The sequence below is a fragment of the Kogia breviceps genome, chromosome 11 (genome assembly GCF_026419965.1).
Source record: "Kogia breviceps isolate mKogBre1 chromosome 11, mKogBre1 haplotype 1, whole genome shotgun sequence".
Lineage (NCBI taxonomy): Eukaryota > Metazoa > Chordata > Mammalia > Artiodactyla > Physeteridae > Kogia > Kogia breviceps.
The window spans coordinates 63,655,900-63,676,066 of NC_081320.1; the positions used below are offsets into that span (position 1 = coordinate 63,655,900).

General features: G+C 42.2%; 2 protein-coding genes across 3 annotated transcripts in view; both read right to left on the reverse strand.

Moving 5' to 3' along the window:
* STON1 (stonin 1) overlaps positions 1-6,845 on the reverse strand; it is a 57,531-nt gene extending 50,686 nt beyond the window's left edge. Inside the window, exon 1 of the mRNA XM_059078314.2 lies at positions 6,761-6,845. The gene's annotated coding sequence lies outside the window, so the exon portion shown is untranslated. The remainder of the gene's footprint in view (positions 1-6,760) is intronic.
* An 11,435-nt stretch (positions 6,846-18,280) lies between these two features.
* The window catches only part of PPP1R21 (protein phosphatase 1 regulatory subunit 21), a 61,101-nt gene continuing 59,214 nt past the window's right edge, over positions 18,281-20,167 (reverse strand). For both annotated transcript variants that reach the window (XM_059078309.2, XM_059078307.2), the window contains one exon: positions 18,281-18,993. In XM_059078309.2, coding sequence (XP_058934292.1) covers positions 18,964-18,993 — 30 coding nt within the window. In that variant the 3' untranslated portion in view covers positions 18,281-18,963. The remainder of the gene's footprint in view (positions 18,994-20,167) is intronic.

Sequence of the window (20,167 nt, forward strand, 5' to 3'; positions counted from 1 at the left end):
AGGGGCTTTCCTCGTGGTGCAATGGTTAAGAATCCTCCTGCCAATGCAGGGGACACGGGTTCAAGCCCTGGTCCGGGAAGACGCTGCTGAGCCACTAAGCCCGTGCACCACCACTACTGAGCCCACCCGCGTGCTGAAGCTTGTGCACCTAGAGCCCATGCTCAACAACAAGAGAAGCCACTGCAATGAGAAGCCCGCACACCATAACAAAGAGTAGCCCCCACTTGCTGCAACTAGAGAAAGCCCGCACGCAGCAATGAAGAATCAACACAGCCAAAAATAAAATAAATTAATTTAAACAAAAAAAAAAAACCAATATTAAGAACTAAAAAGGGAACATATCTTAAAACATAGTCAATATTTATAAAAACCATAAAAGAAAATTATGAATAAATTTATGCTAATAAATTTGAGAACACATGAAATGGATCAAAACTGGATAAAAAGAAATAGATCAAATTTATCAATAATCATTTGTGAAATTGAATTGTCAAAAACTTGACACACATACCCTGATTAAGCAGTCCAGATGATTTTACAATGAATTTTACCAAAATTCTAAGAAATAGTCTTTATCTCTCACAAACTGCTTAAGAAAAATACATATGAAAGAGAAAAAGTTTCCCAACTTATTTCTTTTTTTTTTCAACTTATTTCATGGAACAAATATAAACTTGATACCAAACAATATAAGAACAATATTTTTTAAAAAAAGAAAATTGGGCTTCCCTAGTGGCGCAGTGGTTGAGAGTCCGCCTGCCGATGCACGGGACACGGGTTCGTGCCCCAGTCCGGGAGGATCCCACATGCCGCGGAGCGGCTGGGCCCGTGAGCTATGGCCGCTGAGCCTGTGGAGCCTGTGCTCCACAATGGGAGAGGCCACAACAGTGAGAGGCCCACGTACCGCAAAAAAAAAAAAAAGAAAATTATAGACCAATTGTTTCACTTATGAACATTTGCAAAAATCCTAAACAAAATACTAGCAAATGATATTCCATAGAATAAAAGAACATATCTGTATATGTGTATATATATTTATGTGAGTATGTCTCAAAGTAATTACATATACTCATAATATCACTTTATAATATTAAGAAAGAAAATTATATCACCTCCTATAATTTACATAAAAACATTAAGGCATTACATAAAGTCAATATCAGTCATGATAAAATGTTTAAGTTATTAAAAAATATTAATAGAGGGAACACCCTTAATTTAATAAAGAATATCTACTGAAACCTTAAGCAAATTTCACGATTAATGGAGAAATTTTAAGAGCACTTGTTAAAGACAGTACAAAGACAAGGATGTTTGCCATCACTGTTACTATTAAATACTGTACTGAGGGTCTACCCAATGCAATAAGATAAGAAAAAGATATGGTCATAAGGAATTAAAAAGAAAAGACAAATATTATTTTGTGATTGTCTACCTAGAGAATTCAAGAATATCTACATACAGACTCTTAGAACTAATAAGAGAAGTCACCTGGGATGCTTGATACAAGATCAAAATTCAAAAATCAGAAATGTTTCTATGGGCCAGCAAATAACCAATTTGAAATTATAATAAGAAAAAAAGATATTTATAATATCAACAAAACCTATACAAAATAAATATAGCAAGAGCTGTGTAAAACAGTTATGGATGACAGTTAAAGATGACAGTTATCACCAGCCATCTTTCACCTGAATAAAAGGAAAAGATGGGAAGACCTGATATTGTAAGTTCTCTGGAATATAAATTGAATGAAATCAATAAAAATACCAACATGATTTTTTGCCTGTGTGCAACTAGACAAACTAACATTTATATGAACTAGTAAAATCCAAGAAAGCCAAGAAATTCTGAAAAAATATAAAAGTAATTGTAATAGCTAACAATTATAGTGTGCTTCCTTATATGGCAGGCACTATTCTAACATTCTGCATACATTATCCTTAAAGTGGATACTATTATCTATTTTATAGACAAGGAGACTGAAAGAAATTAGGAAACTTGCCCAAGGTTACTTGGTATTCTTAGGAGTAGCAATAGACGAAAGAAGACAATTATGTAATATGTTCCAAATACTGAAGGAAAATAATTATGAGTCCAGAATTCCACACTCAGTCAAACCCTCATTTGTAAGAGCAAAATAAAGACATTTTCAGCAATATAAATATTTTAAAGTTTACCAAAGGCCTTCCTTCAATGAAAGAACTTCTAAATTTCCATTGACATGAACTCAGAAGGAAGGAGTAGGGTATCAGAAGTAGCAGCCTCCAAAATGCATTGGATAAATAAAACAAAACAAGGTAAAGTAGGTGAGAAAGGTGGAACCAAGTATACATAGGGAATAGAAGGTATATAATGTTATTAGTTATTCGAAGTATAGGCCATAAAGTCCTATGCATAAGCTAGAAGTAGGCCACTAAGTTGGCCCTGTGCTTCCTTTTGGCCAAATAGGAAATGGGAAACGTCAATTAAAGGATTCACAGCACCCACAAGACAAAACAGACAAGTTGTTCACAAGAACTATTCCTGGCACTGACACCACAAAGACATTTCTCATATGGTCAAATGGATACAAGATCTGGGATTTTGTTCCAAGTGTGATAATTTGGGAAAGAGATCCTTGACTCTTACAATTTTTTTTCAACAAGAAGGTGATTTAGAAGCATCAGCCTTTCAGAAAACTTTTCCTTGAAGAATAAAAGAGATAAAGCCTCCTACTTAAGGTGTGTTATGTGAATGACCAAGTGTTTTAGAAAAGCCCATCTTTAGGTATATTCCAGGAAGAGGATGGATAAGGTGACCTCTAGGGGCCTGGTTGCCTGTGAGGACACATGGTGGTACAGGATGTGGGCTTCTTCCCCAGAGCTATCCCCAGAATATCTCCATCTCTGGTTCATCTTGTCAATGCGTGGCATCACCCACATAGCCAGGCTTCCAAAAAATAGTTTATTATTGTGTTTTCACAGTAATAAACATCAAGAAGCAATACACTTTTCTCTTCCTTTCCTGTTCCATGGTAAATCCTTGACCTACCTATCCTGACATTCCATATAACACATAGATAAGATAAATGGGAGCCTGGCAGCTTTCCCTGGGCCTTCCTACCCATCTCAATCCCCTGACAATGCCAAGAAAAATGAACACCCATACTGGTAGGGCTCTGAAGACATAATTTGCTGATCTTTAAAAATCCAGCCTTTTACCAGGACTGTTCCAGAATCCCATTGGGTTCCTGGAATTCCAGGCTGTCCAGGAAGCATCTGAGGAATTCTGGATTATTTCTCATGGGTATAGCTGGCTCCCAAGGGAAGCTGAGCTACCTCTGGTTAAGTCTGGAGCAATTCCCAAGGACTTCCAAAGAGAAGTGACAGTGGGAGATGGAAGAGATAGGAGATAGAGGTATTTTACAATTAATCAAAATATCAGTTCTTACTGAACCACAAATTACTTTCCCTTCTTTTTCTATTTTTTCTTATAATTAAAATAACAATAATAATGCATGCTGGACTTCCCTGGTGGCACAGTGGTTAAGAATCTGCCTGCGAATGCAGGGGCCATGGGTTCAAGCCCTGGTCCGGGAAGATCCCACATGCCGTGGAGCAACTAAGCCCGTGTGCCACAACTACTGAGCCTGCGCTCTAGAGCCCATGAGCCACAACTACTGAGCCCACATGCCATAACTACTGAAGCCTGTGCGCCTAGAGCCCGTGCTCCCAACAAGAGAAGCCACCGCAATGAGAAACCCACACACCACAACAAAGAGTAGCCCCCGCTCGCCGCAACTAGAGAAAGCCCGTGCACAGCAACCAAGACCCAATACAGCCATAAATAAATAAATAAATAAATAAAATTTATTTTAAAAATAATAATAATACATGTACAGGGAGATGGTAGACAGCAGTGATTGATATGAATAGACTTTGGCCACTGACCTGATTTCAAGATTTGATTCTAGCACATAGTGGCTATGCAACCCTCTGATTCTAGTTTCTGAATCTTATATCATGAGAATAATACTAGTACTTACCTCAAAGAGTTTTAAAATGAAATACTATATGTATGTGCTTTATACTCAATAGATGTTAGCTATTACTATTGTAAAAACGTTGAGAAATACAGGCAAGCACAAAGAAAATCAAAAGTACCTGTTATCCCATCATCCATTTTCATGCATACAATTCCAGTATTTTGGGAGTGTATTTTCAAAGAGTGAGACACATTGCTTTCTATTTCATAACCTGCTTTTAAAATTTAACAAAATACCCTAAGCATGTCTATATAATTTGGTATCCTTGTACAACATGATTTTAAAAGGCCACATCATATTCCTTTAGGTTATTTTACTTCTTAAAGTAAATAAGAAGTAAAAATAACCCCTTCCCTCCTTTCTCCTCTGTAGGTTCCACCGTTAGTCTGTTTCCAACTCATCTGACCTGTCAGATGACAGCTGGCTGCTTTCTATTGGCTAACTGGGGATGCAGCCTTCATCTCACCATCCAGACCACCTGCTCCATCAGCCAGCCTTCATTACATCCCCAGAATCCAGAGCAGCCATTTGGGGCTGCACAGCAAACCCTCGTGCATGACGGCAAACCACCCAGTTTAACAAGATTCCATGAGGTGGTACAAAAGCTGAACATGGCAGAAAGGCAATTTCTTTGCAAACAGTATGAGGCTGACTTCTGGGACATTAAATACACTATTAAAAATTCTCAGGAAGAGGAAGAGACTGAAGATTTTTATCTGAGTGCATTGTTTTTCTAAGCACCAGTGCCAAACAAGTTCAAAACTTTTAAGGGCTTTCTTTTTGAATGGAAGTCACAACACTTTCTTACCAATGACATTTTGAAACCACAGTAAAACCTTACTAATTCATACTAATGGGGAACTACCACACTCAATCAGCAGAGAAAAATGAATTACATCCTTTTTAAAATAAAGAAGTTTCTTTCCAATGAAATTCACTTTTTAAAAAATCTTTATTTCTGAATAGTTCAACACCTTGACCTGTTTTGACAGCTTGTTCTGAAACTGATCTAAGACATATGTTACAACCACATTTATCGTTTATATAGAAACAGGAATAGCTTAAGTTCTTGAGAAGGGCATTCTCCCTAAAAACAATAAAAGTTCAACACTCCCCACAATCCTGTTCATACAGCTCACTCCTTAGGAAAGCTTTTTCTTCCTTGGTCACGTGAAAGCAAACCCCAGTTCAGGCTGCCCCCCCCCACACCCGCTGCTCCAGTTCTGAGTGAATGGGCAGAAGTTTGTAATATCAACCCAGATCAACCCCTTAAAAGAAAAAATCCAAAAACCTCCAGATTCCAGGCTTGACCAGACCCATCTGAGAATTAACAAGCTCCTTCTAAGCACCCAGAGAACTAAGCCTGTCATGGAAACACTGATTCAACCCTAATGAGAACAGACATAAAAACCACATAAGTGAACTAAACATTCCTCTACCCAAATGGAGTCAAGTTGAAGCAACAGCCTCAGGATTAAAATAAGTGAGGCTGTTTTTTTCTTTGCGATCCTGCTCAGTTTTGCCTCTTCCATTGCCTTGTTTTCACAACTCCTGTTTATGAGAAAGTGGGAGTCCGGGCATTAGGAGAGGGATGGAGAGGAGGGCTAGTAGGAGGGAAGAGAAATGCAGGGTGAGTAGCCAGGCTGGGGAATGCCAACAAACACTGCGGTTTATGTCAGGCAAATGAAAACTTCTAGCCTGGGGGAGGCTGTAATAATCTGTTTGGGGTAGTACGAAAATAAGCTACAGTGAACTCTCATCTCTCACTAAAACAGTTAAGTATGGAATGAAGTCTTTATTTTCCAAGGATCAGGTTCTGAACAGTATTTTTAGCAAGAACTCTTTTCCTCTATTTTCTTTTTCTTTATTATTTTTTCCTGTTTCTTTCAGAATTAGAAAGGCTAATTAAATGACGTATCATTATTATTGGAAGAAAGCACAGTCAGAGAGGTTGAAAAAAAAAAGATGTCCAACAGAAATAGTAAAATCCCAAGGAGGAATATATTTTAATCTCCCCTTGGACACACAAGGCATGATTTGTGCGGCCAGGGGATCGAACATCAACTCCTAGTTAAAGTCCTTCCTGCAGGAAATCTTTGGGCAAGTGTGAAGACCCCTGTGGCTATGGCTCCCTGGCCTGGGTCACCGCCTTCTAGGGCTGGAGCAGGCACCAGGCTGGAGATATCAGCCAGTGGGACAGGAGCCTCCCGGGGAAAGGTGGGGAGGACGGTGGTGGAGAAGGTAGCAACACGAGTAGCAGGAGCCAGGAAAACACAAGGAAAGTGAGAGTCCTGGGGGTGGGGGGATGGGGAGGGATGGAGGACCGGGGCTGGTGACCCTGGGCCGGGAGGCCAGGGCCGCACGCGTTGGAACGATTCGCCGCCCCCCACCCCCTTTGGAGCTGAGTCTAGACTTTTTTCTCTCCTGCTAGAGTTTTCTTTCTCTTGAGAGCGGGACCCAGGTCACAGCAGCAGCCCCAGAGCTGTGGTGTAGGCGGGAAGCCGGGTGGGGCTCACCTCGTGCGGGCGCTGCCCTCTGGGGGCTGCGAGGGCGGCGAGGGGGAGAAGGGGCACCGCACGGGGCACGGCACCCAGCCTGCCCGGGAGATACCCGCGTCCCGCGACGTCGGCTGCGGCCCCCCTTCTCAAACTTTCCCAGCAAACCGGGGGTAACCCACCCCTGAGAGGGGGCTCCCCATGCCTCCCCGTCTGTCCCCTGGGAGCGGTCACTCACGGGCAGCGCGGCTGGGACTCCAACTCTGGCCGCCGCCATCCACCCGGGGAGGAGAAGCAGCAGGAGGAGGAGGAGGAGGAGAGACAGAGAGGGAGGAGAGGGGGAGGAGAGGGGGAGGAGAGGGAGGGCCCCGAGCGACGCGAGCGGAGGGGCGGGGAGGGCGTGGCCACTCCGCTGAGGCTCTCCGGCCCCTGCCTCACCCCACCCCACCCCCTGCTTCGTCCCCGCTTCTCTCCGCACTCCTTCCCGCCCTGGATCCCCCAAAGTTTTTCTGGTGTCTGATTCTCCATTCTCTTCTCTCCTCGTCTTCCTTCGGAGTCTCCAGCCCCCAAGTGGGGGGAGAGGGTGCTCCCTGCAGCAGAAGTGGGGCGGGGTGGGGGCAGGTATGGGAGTTACATTTAGATGCCCCTGGAAGCAGCCGGCTGGGGCCTTTGGCAGGTCTGAAACCACCCTCCCCCTCTAGGAAGGACCTTGTCTTTTCTGGGTGGTGGGGTGACTGGGGCAGGACCCTGGGGGGGCGGCGGGAGGCTGAGGCGACTCGCGGTCGTGTTTCCACGTTGCTTCATTGAGCTTTCTCTTGTGATTAGAACTAAAGAATTTTTTGCCTTTTAAAAAAAAATTGAAAAAAAAAATAAAAATAAAATAAAAAAAAAATTTAAAAAAATTTAAAAAATTGAAGTACAGTATAGCTGATTTACAATCTTATATTAGTTTCAGGTGTACTGCATAGTGATTCAGTATTTTTACAGATTTTACCCCATTAAAAGTTATTACAAGATAATGGCTATAGGGCTTCCCTGGTGGCGCAGTGGTTGAGAGTCCGCCTGCCGATGCGGGGGATGCGGGTTCGTGCCCCGGCCCGGGAAGATCCCACATGCGGCGGAGCGGCTGGGCCCTGAACCATGGCTGCTGGGCCTGCGTGTCCGGAGCCTGTGCTCCGCAACGGGAGAGGCCACAACAGTGAGAGGCCCACGTAATGCCAAAAAAAGATAATGGCTATAAGTCCCTGTGCTATACAGTATAACCTTGTTGCTTATCTATTTTTTACATAGTAGTTTGTATCTCTTAATCCCACACCTTTAATTTTCCCCTCCCCTCTGGTAACCGTTAGTTTGTTTTCACGAGTCTGTTTCTGTTTTGCTATATACATTCGTTTGCATTATTTTTTAGATTCCACATATAAGTGATATCATACAGTATTTGTCTTTCTCTCTGCCTTATTTCACTAAACATAATATTCTGTAGGTCCATCCACGTTGCTGCAAATGGCAGAATTTCATTTTATTTTATGGATGAGTAATATTCCATTGTGTGTATATACACACACACACCCCATATCTCCTTTATCCATTCGTCTGTTGATGGACACTTGGGTTGCTTCTATATCTTGGCTAAGAATTATTTTTGAAGGCTCTGTTGAGTGCCTCCTCTTTTCCCCTAAGGTGAGACCAGCCCTGGTCACAGGGTAAGATGAAAGGTAAAGATGGAACCCCACTTTCCAGGGCCCATCAGTACTCAACAGGAGGAGGACAGGGATAGCCTAGTGAAGGGGCAGGAGGCTGCCTGCAGAATGTAGAAGAGAAGGGGAGCTGTCCTCTGAGGAGAGGTTAGAGGGTGACATCTAGTCCCTAATCCATCACTTGCTAGCAGGTAACTCTGGGCAAGTCGCTTGACATCTGAGCCTCTTCTGCAAGCAGGGCTGCCTCACTGGGAGTCAGAATGAAAGGAGAAGATTCACTGGAGGGATACCCAACCCAGGATGGGAGGCTTGAGTAGAGTTTGAACAGACTCAGAGGAGAGAAAAGAGGGTATTCCAGGCCCTGACACACAGAGCTTTGGAGGCTGGCAAGACTGGAAGGCTTAGGAGAGGTGGGAGATGTTTGGATGAGAAGGTGGAACTAGACATAAAGCAGGAAATGGGAAATCCATATAAGTTTTTAAGCAAAAGAATATTTTGATGCAAATGGTATCCTATTCACTTTTGTATTCCCAGAGCCTGGCATACAGTTGGCACTCAGTAAATCTCTGTGGACTCAAAATGGTGATTGAGGAATATTGATTTAATGGTCTGAAAGATGGACTACCTGGGAAGAGAAGGCTTGGGCCCAAGGAGAGGCATTAGGAGGCCCTAGCAAGCATCTCAACTTGAAGTACAATGCCTGGATGATAGAAAGGAAATGAGGGAATTCTGATTAAACACTTCTTTGTGTTTGCACAGCAATGTAATTTTCTTTTTAATGCTCTTTCAGGTGTAGTCTTGTTTTTGATCTTGGAGTTCCTTGGTGAAATGGAAAAGATAATCAGTATCCTATCCAACCGCTACCCAGTGGTTGGAACCTGTGCTGAGGGCTTTGAGGAAAGAAGAAAACATTCAGAAAGGGCACAAGAGAGCCTCAAGTCACACAGCTGGGATCTATTTAGGATACTTTTAGTTTCAGATATCATTTCTAATTGTGTTTAAGCTTAAGACACCCTAAGCAAATAGAAAATGGCATCAGGTCCTCCTCACTTCTCCCTTTCCTCCAGCTACCATCCCTGTGATGATCAAGGGTTGAGGGAGAGCAAGAGGGAGTCTAGAGAATAGAAAGTCAACTGACTGGTAACTTTTCAGAGACTCTTCTGTGGAATCAGTCAGGTCCTGGGCCGGAGCCAGCCTTCTGGTAAGGAGCTGAGCGAGGTGCAGAAGGACAAAGGAAGAGGGAGGCAGAAAAAGGGAAGAAAAGAGATGCCCTGAGGCAGTCTGGCTGAAGCCCGAAACTGAAACTCCTGTGTCCTGTGTCCAGCCACTGGGCCATCGAAGAGGCCAGCCCATCTCAGAAAATGCCACAGGTAACAACTGGAGAAAAGACTCATACAGGAAACAACACCACATTGGACAAACCAGTAATTATCATTGCATTTAAAGAGTCCTGAGTGCAACTTTTAAATTTCATCATCTTTTAAATTCCAAGCAGTATGGCCTCGATTAGTAGGTAGCCCACCCAGTGAAAGAAAGCTTTTTTGGAAACTTTGACACTGCTGCAAAGCAAATAGGCCCATAATTTTCTAAAGACCAAATACAGTTGGTTGAAAACCATTTATCTTTTGCAAGAGACAGTCAGTCCCTCCTCTTCTGTGTGACTCAACGTGACTCCAAAGGTTGCCACTTCCATGAATGCAGATTTATTTCTTGTAACTCTTCCACGTACTTTCAAAGGATCCTTTCTGGCAGTGTCCCTTTGTATCAAAATCTGGTGGTAAGCAGCTCAGCCTGGCCTCAATAGCTACGCCACCACAGCTGTTCATGGCCAGCTGTGACCTCATTTTACTCCAGTTCCTGTCCCTTTCCTTGCTCTACAGTAAGGAGACCCTCAAACTACATCATTCTCCTTTTCATTAACAAGTTTCCCTTTTCGGACAGGCTTTTCACAGAAACCATTTAGAATTTCCACAGTTTAACAAGGGGTCCCCAAGTTGTCTGTAAATATGATCTGGTAGGTTAACTTGGAACCTCAAAACTCAAGTCAGCTGAAGCTGTCAGGATCAATTAATATAAATTCAAACCGGCTTTCAGAAATGCCCGATTTGAAAGGGGACTTGGTTGGAAAGTGAGGATTTCAGATCTAGGATAAGCTTAGCCCTAAATGCTTGATAAGAACATTCCTCTCTAAAAACTTTACAACAGTAAGTCTATTTATATTGCAACATTCATTCGAAATAAACACTTGTGGAAAACCGTATTCAAAAAAAAAAACATTGGGCTTCCCTGGTGGCGCAGTGATTGAGAGTCCGCCTGCCGATGCAGGGGACACGGGTCCGTGCCTCAGTCCGGGAAGATCCCACATGCCGCGGAGTGGCTGGGCCCGTGAGCCATGGCCACTGAGCCTGCGCATCCGGAGCCTGTGCTCCGCAACGGGTGAGGCCACAACAGTGAGCGGCCCGCGTACCGCAAAAAAAAAAAAAGATGCTCAACATCACTAATTAGAGAAATGAAAATCAAAACTAAAATGAGGTATCACCTCACACCGGTCAGGATGGCCATCATCAAAAAATCTACAAACAATAAATGCTGGAAAGGGTGTGGAGAAAAGGAACCCTCCTACTCTGTTGGTGGGAATGTAAACTGGTACAGCCACTATGGAGAACAGTATGGAGGTTCCTTAAAAAACTAAAAATAGAATTACCATATGACCCAGCAATCCCACTCCTAGGCATATACCTGAAGAAAACCATAATTCAAAAAGATAAATGCACCCCAGTGTTCATTGCAGCACTATTTACAATAGCCAGGACATGGAAGCAACCTAAATGTCCATCAAAAGAGGAATGGATAAAGATGTTGTACATATGCACAATGGAGTATTACTCAGACATAAAAAGAACAAAATAATGCCATTTGCAGCAACATGATTGGACCTAGAGATTGTCATATTGAGTGAAGAAAGACACAGAAAGACAAATATGATATCACTTATATGTGGAATCTTAAAAAAAAGGGGGGGTACAAATGAACTTATTTACAAAACAGAACTAGAGTCATGGATGTAGAAAACAAACGTATGGTTACCAGGTGTTAAGCAGGGGGAGGGATAAATTGGGAGATTGGGACTGACATATACATACTACTATATACATATAAAATAGATAACTAATAAGAACCTGCTATATAGCACAGGGAACTCTACTCAATACTCTATGATGGCCTATATGGGAAAGAATCTTAAAAAAAAAAGAGTGGATATATGTATATGTATAACTGATTTATTTTGCTGTACACCTGAAACTAACACAACATTGTAAATCAACTATACTCCAATTAAAAAAAAAAAAAAAAAGGAATGGCCGGAGATTGGCTATCCTTTGTCGTAGAGATGGGACACTCTTAGGTGTGGCTTGAGCTACAGTTGTACAGTCCCTTGGCCTGCTTCCTAGAATGTATCCAATTAGCATTAAGTGAACACCTACTATGTACAAGACATTCTGCTAGGCACTGTGGGGGAGTAAATACAAGGGCATGGTTCCTGCCACACAGCACCTGGAAGTTGTTCAGGGAGACGGCATATATGAAAATGACGTGAGGTGTGTTGAACATTTAACATAACAGAAGAGATGCCCTAAGGAAATATAGGAAAGCTGGAGAAAGGGAGAATATTCTTCAGCATCTAAGCGAGATAGTAAGTGACATTTTTTTTCTTAGTTAACTGAACTGTGTTGTTTCTATTCTTGGACCTATGGGGTGTCACCACTGAGCTATCCCACTGGTGTTTAGGGAGCAGTGGGGCTATTTAGGGAGCAAAGATCACTAAAAACAATACAAAGGTTCTAAGTGGGGTAGGTGCCTTTGGAGGCTCCTACACCCACAAGCCAGACAATAGCCCCTAGCATGTTTCCACCCAGGAGTCATTCTTCTGATCCTCCCTTTCCCAAACCAGTTATTCTAATCCTGCTCTATATAACCTTTTCTTTCAAAGAGTTAGAAGAACGGTAATGGGTTTTCCTGCTCTAATTCTCTGATTGCCAGTTAATTTCCTAATTTGGAGCTAACTACCAAACAGCTTAAAAATGTAAGGCACAGGCAAAGCTTACTGACAAGCTTTCCATTTATAATCATGGTGTCTGAGGACCCGCCCTTAGCCAAGAACAGAGCTTCCTCTTCTTTCCCAGAACAGACCATTCCTTGTCAGTGTGGCTCTGCCAGACGGTTTCTTAGCCATCATCAACCAAGGTGCTATCTTCATATGTGAAAGTAATAGAGGAGGTTGAAGCCTTTTAAGAGCTGGGAACAACTGCCAAGGTCAATGCTGCATAGAATAAAACTCCACATTTTTCTGTCTGAGGATTTTTATGACGAAGAAAGCTTTAATTCATGGTCATTTGGAGAGAGCTTTTTGCTCCAAATTTTTGGTGGCTTTCTTAGCTAATTGGTTCCTTACTTTACTTATTTTTTTCTCACATTTTTGTTTGGAAATAGTGCAGCCAAGTTTTTGTTTTTAGTGGACAATGAACTTGGAAACTTGTCATGTTGTTAAAAAGTATCTGTTAGTATAACTGATATAGTTTCTTACCAAAAGCAGTGGAGAATCCAGTTTTATCAATTTGGAAGTGAGCAGTTCTGCTTATAACAGCATAATGGGGTGGTGTTTAAAAATGACATAACAAGACACATGCTATTTATCATAGTTTCTCAAGCTGTGCCTGAAGCATCTTATCCTTTGACCCAGGTCTGCTGCAGAACAGACCGTGAACAGTGCCCCCTGGAGTTGTGCAGCCAGCAAAACTACCTCCCCACCCCATCACATCTCATTAAAGAGCCTTTTTTAAAATTTGGAATTTCTTATAACATAATCCCAATTTTGATTAAAAACATATATATGCATGAAAAAGAACAGGAATAAACAAAAATATTAATAGCTGAACCTCTACAAAAAGAGAGGTGTGCTCTTGACACTTTTCCCCATTTTCCAAATTTTCAACAAGAAGCATGCAGTATGTAATGAAGAAAAAGTCGGAAATGTCATTTCAGTAAGTTCTGAGAATTCCTTCTTCTCCAGGAAGCAATGAATGATTAATTAAAAGCCCTTTTTTTTCTTTTCTTTTTCTTTTTCTTCTACGTGGACTTCAGCCAAGGCTCGTGGAGTGAGAGAGAGTTATTTTAAGAGCAGGAGACACTTGATGCCTGGGATGATGAGGCAGGGAGATCCCAAGACAGCAGCAGTGCTGCTGGCCTAGAGACCAAACAGGATATCCTGGAGCAGATCGAAGGACTCTAGGAGAGACTTCTTTTTTTTTTTTCTTTGGCCACATCACATGGCTTGTGGGATCTTAGTTCCCCAACCAGGGATCGAACCCAGGGCCCCGGCATTGAGAGCACTGAGTCCTAACCCCTGGACCACCAGGGAACTCCCTAGGAGAGACTTCTTGAAGAAGACAAATTTAGCTAAACACCCAATTGAATCTGACCACACTGAGACAAGAGTGATACACCTGGGAGAGAATCTGGGAATAAATTAGTGATAAGCACCATGGAAGACATAGATAGATGGATGATAGAGAAAGACAGGCAGACGGGCAGACAATTATTAACTCCAGGGAAAACGAAGAGTTGTACAAGAAAGGAAAAGTCATCATAGTACATTATGTGACCCAGCTACCAACAGCATTTAAATAATCATACTAAAGTATATATGCCATATCGGCCTAATCAAAATGTTGGTGTAACTAGTTTGAAGAGAAGACAGGAAAAGAGAAAGCATGTACATGTACGTGAGTAGCAGGGAGAGGGAGGAAGATGAAACAGAGACAAATCCTCATCTTCCAACTGCGAAGTCAATTCAAAATGCCTAACTGGAAAAGCAAAAGTAGCATGCCATTTGGAAATATGAAGACAGATACCAAAACAGTGAAAGTGCTTTTCTCTGGGGAGCATGAAATGAGGGGGAGGAGCAGTAGACTTTGTTTGTTTTGCCTTGTTTTTTCTTTGTAATAAGTATTTTTAGCAATAAGTATTTTAGAACAGCTTGACTCAAACTGAGTTTGTAACTTTGGTAAAAATATAGACATTTAATAAAAGATGTTACAGCCTCTATGTATTATCTCTCACTTGCTGCCTTGTCTGAGACAAGCCCAGGGCAGGATGGATGACATATGGCAGTTTGTAATTACGCATTTTCATGATCACTTTGTTGCCTCACTAGCAGACTATAAGCTCTCAAGGGCAGCCAGCATGTCTGTTTTGCTTATCAGTCTCATCAGCACTGAGCACTCAGAAGGCACTCAACACATACTTGTTGAGTGAATGATGAAATGGGTAAAAGGCAGATTTAGAAGTTAGTGCTCACCATCTTTACAAAAGTATACATAACCGAAGTGTTTACAGGGGAAACGATCCAATGTCTGGGACCTGCTTAAAAATACTCCAGGAAAAGAAGAATTGTGGGAAAAAAAATGAAACAAGATTTATAAAACGTTCATAAGAAGTGATGGGGACATACGGGTTCATGCTAGTCTCTAGTTTTGTGTAGGTTATAGAAAATTCCCTTAAGAAAAGAGAAATAACAATGAAGGTTGTACAGAAAGAGGATTATAAGGAAGGGGAAGCATCATGGCATAAATTTATTAAATTCAGAATTTGGTAGTTGGAAAGGTTTGTGTAACGGGGAATACATAAATAAAAATAAGGGTCACACAGAGAAAACCATAATTCAAAAAGATGCATGCACCTGAATGTTCACTGCAGCACTATTTACAATAGCCAGGTCATGGAAGCAACCTAAATGCCCATTGACAGACGAATGGATAAAGAAGCTGTGGTACGTATATACAATGGAATATTACTCAGCGATAAAAAGGAACGAAATTGGGTCATTTGTCGAGACATGGATGGATCTAGAGACTGTCATACAGAGTAAGTCAGAAAGAGAAAAACAAATATCATATATTAATGCATGTATGTGGAAACTAGAAAAATGGTACAGATGAACTGGTTTGCAGGGCAGAAATAGAGACACAGATGTAGAGAACAAACATATGGACACCAAGGGGGGAAAGTGGCGGGGGGCGGGTGGTGATGGGATGAATTGGGAGATTGGGATTGACACATATACAGTGATGTGTATAAAATGAATGACTAATAAGAACCTGCTGTATAAAAAAATAACTAAAATAAAATTCAAGAAAATAAAAAAATAAGTGTCAGAGAAGAAAAAAATCATGTCAAAAGCAAACCTTGTACCCAAGCCATTAGCCCAAGAAGCTAAATAAATGCTGAAAGAAGGGATAGGGATACTTAATGCAGACATGGGAAGGGAAAGTTGAATGAAGTACAGGAGTTACTGAGAACTTTAATATTTTATCCTCCAAATATATACCAACAATGCCTGTAGGAATAGAACTGAATGCCCCCGATGTAAAAGGCTCACACCACAGCAGTGAATAACCCATGCTCTGGAATCAGACTAGCCTGGATCTGAGTCCCGGCCCTACACGTACTAGCTGCGTGACTGTGGACAAACTGCTGAGCCTCTCTAAGCCGTAGTTTTCTGTCTATACAATGGGGACAGTAATAGCACCAATGAGATACAATTATTGGAGGTTCCAATGAACTAAGTCCTGTCAAGTCTTACCCATGCCTGACTTAAGCAAATGGCTAACAAATGGTGGTCACTATATGCCTTGGCAAGGGATTCTGCCAAGAGAGTGAAGATCTTAGCAGTTGAGTTAAAAGGGGACAATTTTGCCAGGAAACCAACTGCACCCTCTACAGTCCTGCCCTGTCCCTCAGGGAACCCTAGGAAACCTCCCAGGGGCACCGACCCTTACAGAGTGGCCGAGCAGTCCACAAGTACGGCCTGCAGGTCTGTGGGACCAGCCACCAAGCAGGGCGATAAGGGTGCCTAGTCTGGGAGCTCTGGCAGCTCACAGCTGGTGGGAGATACAAGTCTCAGCCACCAAAGCCAAGAGGGATGCAACCCAAGGTTCACATTTTCTCTATAAATGCGAGAACAGGACAGGTCCACGTCTCAGGAGAAGTGAACTTAGAAAAATAGGCCCATGTCTCAGGAGAAGTGAAACTCTTCCTGACCCAGAGGTCTGAGGAGTTTTAGAAAGGCAGAGAGAGAGTACACTGGGTGCTTGGAGGAGAACGAGGAGAAAGTGAACGAGGAGAAAGTACATGTCTCATTTGTACACAGTACAGCCAGATCGTGCCGAGTGGGCAATGAGGGGCCACTGTGAAGGCCTTCTTTCCAACAGGGAAACAGTTCTGCAGAGATGTTTCAGAAAGAGTCTGGTAAAAGGGGCGGGAGGTCTTGAGAACAGGAAGATGAGTCATCCAGACGGTAGGGAGCCAGGACTTGATTTAAGGTATCTAATAAGGAGAGGTTAGAATGGAGAGATATGCAAAGGCAGGAAGATTCAGTAGGACAAGATAAGCAAATGAGGTGTGCCAGGCGAGGAGCAATCCAAGGTGATTCCCAGTTGTTCAGCTAAGTCACAACCAGGTGGAAGCTAGCTCGACCCTCCCTTTCAGTCAGGTTTGTTCAGGTCAAAATCCTTGGCTTCACCTTTGACTCCTCTTTCTCTCTCACTCCACATTCCGCCCAGTCAACATTCATTCAACAAATAAATGCTCACTGAATGCCAGGCAGTGTTCCAGGTACAGGGGAAGATGTCAGTGAACAAACTAGACCAAAAACCTGCCTTTGTGGAGCTGTATCTTCTAGAGGTGGAAACAGGCAATAAATAAGATAAATAAGCCAAGCATATGGTATGTTAGATTCTGATAAGTATTGGGTTGGCCAAAAAATTCGTTCGGGTCTTTCCATAAGAAGACCCAAATGAACTTTTTGGCCAAACCAATATTAGGAGTAAAACAAGGCAGAGAAGAGTAATAGAAGTGTACGGGGGAAAAGAGTTGCAATTTCAGCAATTCCTATCCACTCTCTTCAAAATAAATCCAGAAATAGACTTCACACAACTTCCACTGCCACCAGCACGGTCCAGGCTATACCATCATCTCTCAACAGCCTCCTGCTACTGCAATAGCTTCCCAACTCGTCTGTCTGCTTCCGCCGTTGCTCCCCTACAATCTATTCTCAGCATAGCAGCCCACAATTCCACTAAAACATAAGCCAGATGAGGTCACTCCTTCATCCCAAATTCTCCAAACGAGGAATAGAAATGGACCAGAAATTCCAAATGCAGCGTCACAGAACACTGAAGGTCTAGCAGGGGCGGGAAGCTCTAGGTTTACGGTGGAGCTAATCAGCATGGTGCTTGGGGGCTTAGGTGCAGCTGCAGTGAAAACAGCTGGTTCAGTTGATGGAGAATTAAAATGAGCAGGTCACAGAAAACGGAAAGGACAAAGGGGCTAGGGACTCAAAGGGCCGGGAGGACGGGACTGAGTTGACTGACCCAGAGATCCCCGAGACAGGATTCAAACACTTTCATACTGTGAGGACTGGGCACAACCACCAGAGTCTGCCTCTACAGTGGTGCAGAGGCCAAGTGTTGGCCTTTATGTTGAGCACGGAGGGAAGCTGGTGATGAGCTCTCAGGTGAAACAGAATAAAGCATTTTGGAGGGTGACTATCAACTGCCTAGAGAAGAGGCTCAAAGGAGATGGAGCTGCAGGCAGGGAGGTGAGGAAGAAGGGGTTTCAGGTCTGCGGACCTAGTCTGGGGACTTGGACCTGGAGTGAAATGGGCATGTGCAGGAAACTCAGAAGAAAGGAGCAATATATTTAGAGACTTGGGGATGGAGGTGCTGGGAGAAATTTCACCCCTGAAATATACACTGAAATGACACAATGTTTATGAAAGAAACCAAGAGGAGCCTGAAAGGGCTCAGGGTCCTTGCTTGAAGCATGGTTACAAGTACCTTGGGAGGTACTCAAAGCCTTAATAAAGGATTAACTGTACAATTATTCCAATTCGGGGGATTAGAAAGATTATATCAAAATCAATTGGGATTTGGTAAATTTTGTGAAGCTTACTTTAATAAGTTTTAGTTTCCTTCATCAGATTTTCACAGAGAGACTGAAAGTTGGATATAAGTATGAATTTATTGACATCAATTTCCTTAAGCCTATTATTCCAACACAGAGAGGGTACTGAAGAGCTGAAGACAATGATAATAAACCCACAAGATCTGAAGTTTTCAAGGCCCACTCCCTCCAGAACAGAGAGAGAGAGAGAGAGAGAGAGAGAGAGAGAGAGAGAGAGAGAGAGAGAGAGCGCGAGCGGGAGAGAGAGAGAATGAACAAGTCTTCAAAAAGAATTGGAGACTGCTTTCAATTACAGCAAGAATTAATGACAGTTTGACAATTTAAGCATTTTATCCAGAAACACATACCTATTCCACAGATACCAAATTGATTACCATATCACTGAGTTTGAAAATATACAAAATATTTGTTGTTCTTACATACTGAAATTAAAGCCTAATTTTAAAAAGTGCACAGTAAAAACAGCATAAGGAAACCTACAATATCCATGGTATGTGTACTGTTTTCCGTTTTACTGTCAACATCAAATTCTGGATTTACCTTACTGGTTACAAATATATTTTAAATACTTCAAGGCCATTTACAACACTGACTACTTTACTAGGTCCAACAACACTCCAGCTTCCTGAAGGCGGCCAGCCCTGGCCATGGAGTCTCGGCCCCGCAGCTCCGCGCAGCAGTAGCAGCTCTGCAAAGAAGTCACCAACCAGCTCTCTGTAAACTATCGACTCTTGTTCTTTTTAGAATTCCCCTGTGCAAAGAAAAATATCAACAATAAGAACGCCAACCTCTAGAAAAATCATTCACGCAGTTTAGACACCAAGCTGTCTGGAAGCCGTATTTCACCGTGGAAAACTTTAGTTTCCAAGAGCGAGAACAGCTGATAACCTTGCATTGCTAACTTTTATACAGGAATCACAGAGCGGTTTGTTACTTTTAACTCTCTGCACTTTCTCCATCCATGAACCTTATTCCCCTGGGGTCTGAAAACAGGCACTAAAGAAAGTAAAGAAAGCTATCTTGGATTTATCAAACCTCAAATATTCATTTTGTTCCAAAGACAATGTAGTTGATGATTTCATAAAGCTGCTAAAAAATTTTAGCCTGAACATGTTCCTTTGCTGTTGAAATAAACACCTTTTAAAAGGTCTTAATAGGTACTAATTTTGAACATGTGCCAACTAACACCCCAATGGTAATGATTACTGTCAAGGGGAAGATCAGATACCAGTTGAGAACAAGTTAGAGAGAAGATGTCTTAACTTATTCCCAATTCCCTCACATATGGAGATTTTGGACTTTCCAGTTTTATGTAACTTTTCTTCCTTCTGGAGAGGTTCAAATTCCTACATTTAACTATTACATATAAATACTTTTTTTCATTAAGTAGGAAATGATTGCAGAACACAAACATTAAGAGCAAGATCATAGCAAACAAACGGTTTCAGGTTTACTTGGTATCCAATGGAGACCATGTCAACTCAGCCATAAGATGATGCTATAGCAATTTAAATGACTAATAAATGGGGAGGTGTGCAAAATATAGGAACCACAGAATGATCAAAGAAAGGTTAACAACAGAAACTACAAAGTGAAGAAGGATCTCTAACTCAGTGTTATATTAATGACAGATATTCTAAGGACTAGATTAAAAAGTTCTAAGAGGGCTTAAAACTTCCCTCACTTCTAAAGTGGCTGCAATACAATTACCTTTGGGACAATGAACTTTGCTATACCCCACAATGATCCTTCTCAATTCAGAACCTAATGCCTTCTGCAGCTCTGAGGTCTGAAAACTTTCCCTATAATCACTGCTACTTTTTTTCAAATGTTAGGTGCTAAAGCAGGCTTTCTCCTACTACTCCCACTAACACATGTGCTTTCTACATGAGTCGGCTATTGCCCTGATGGAATATCAAGAGGCC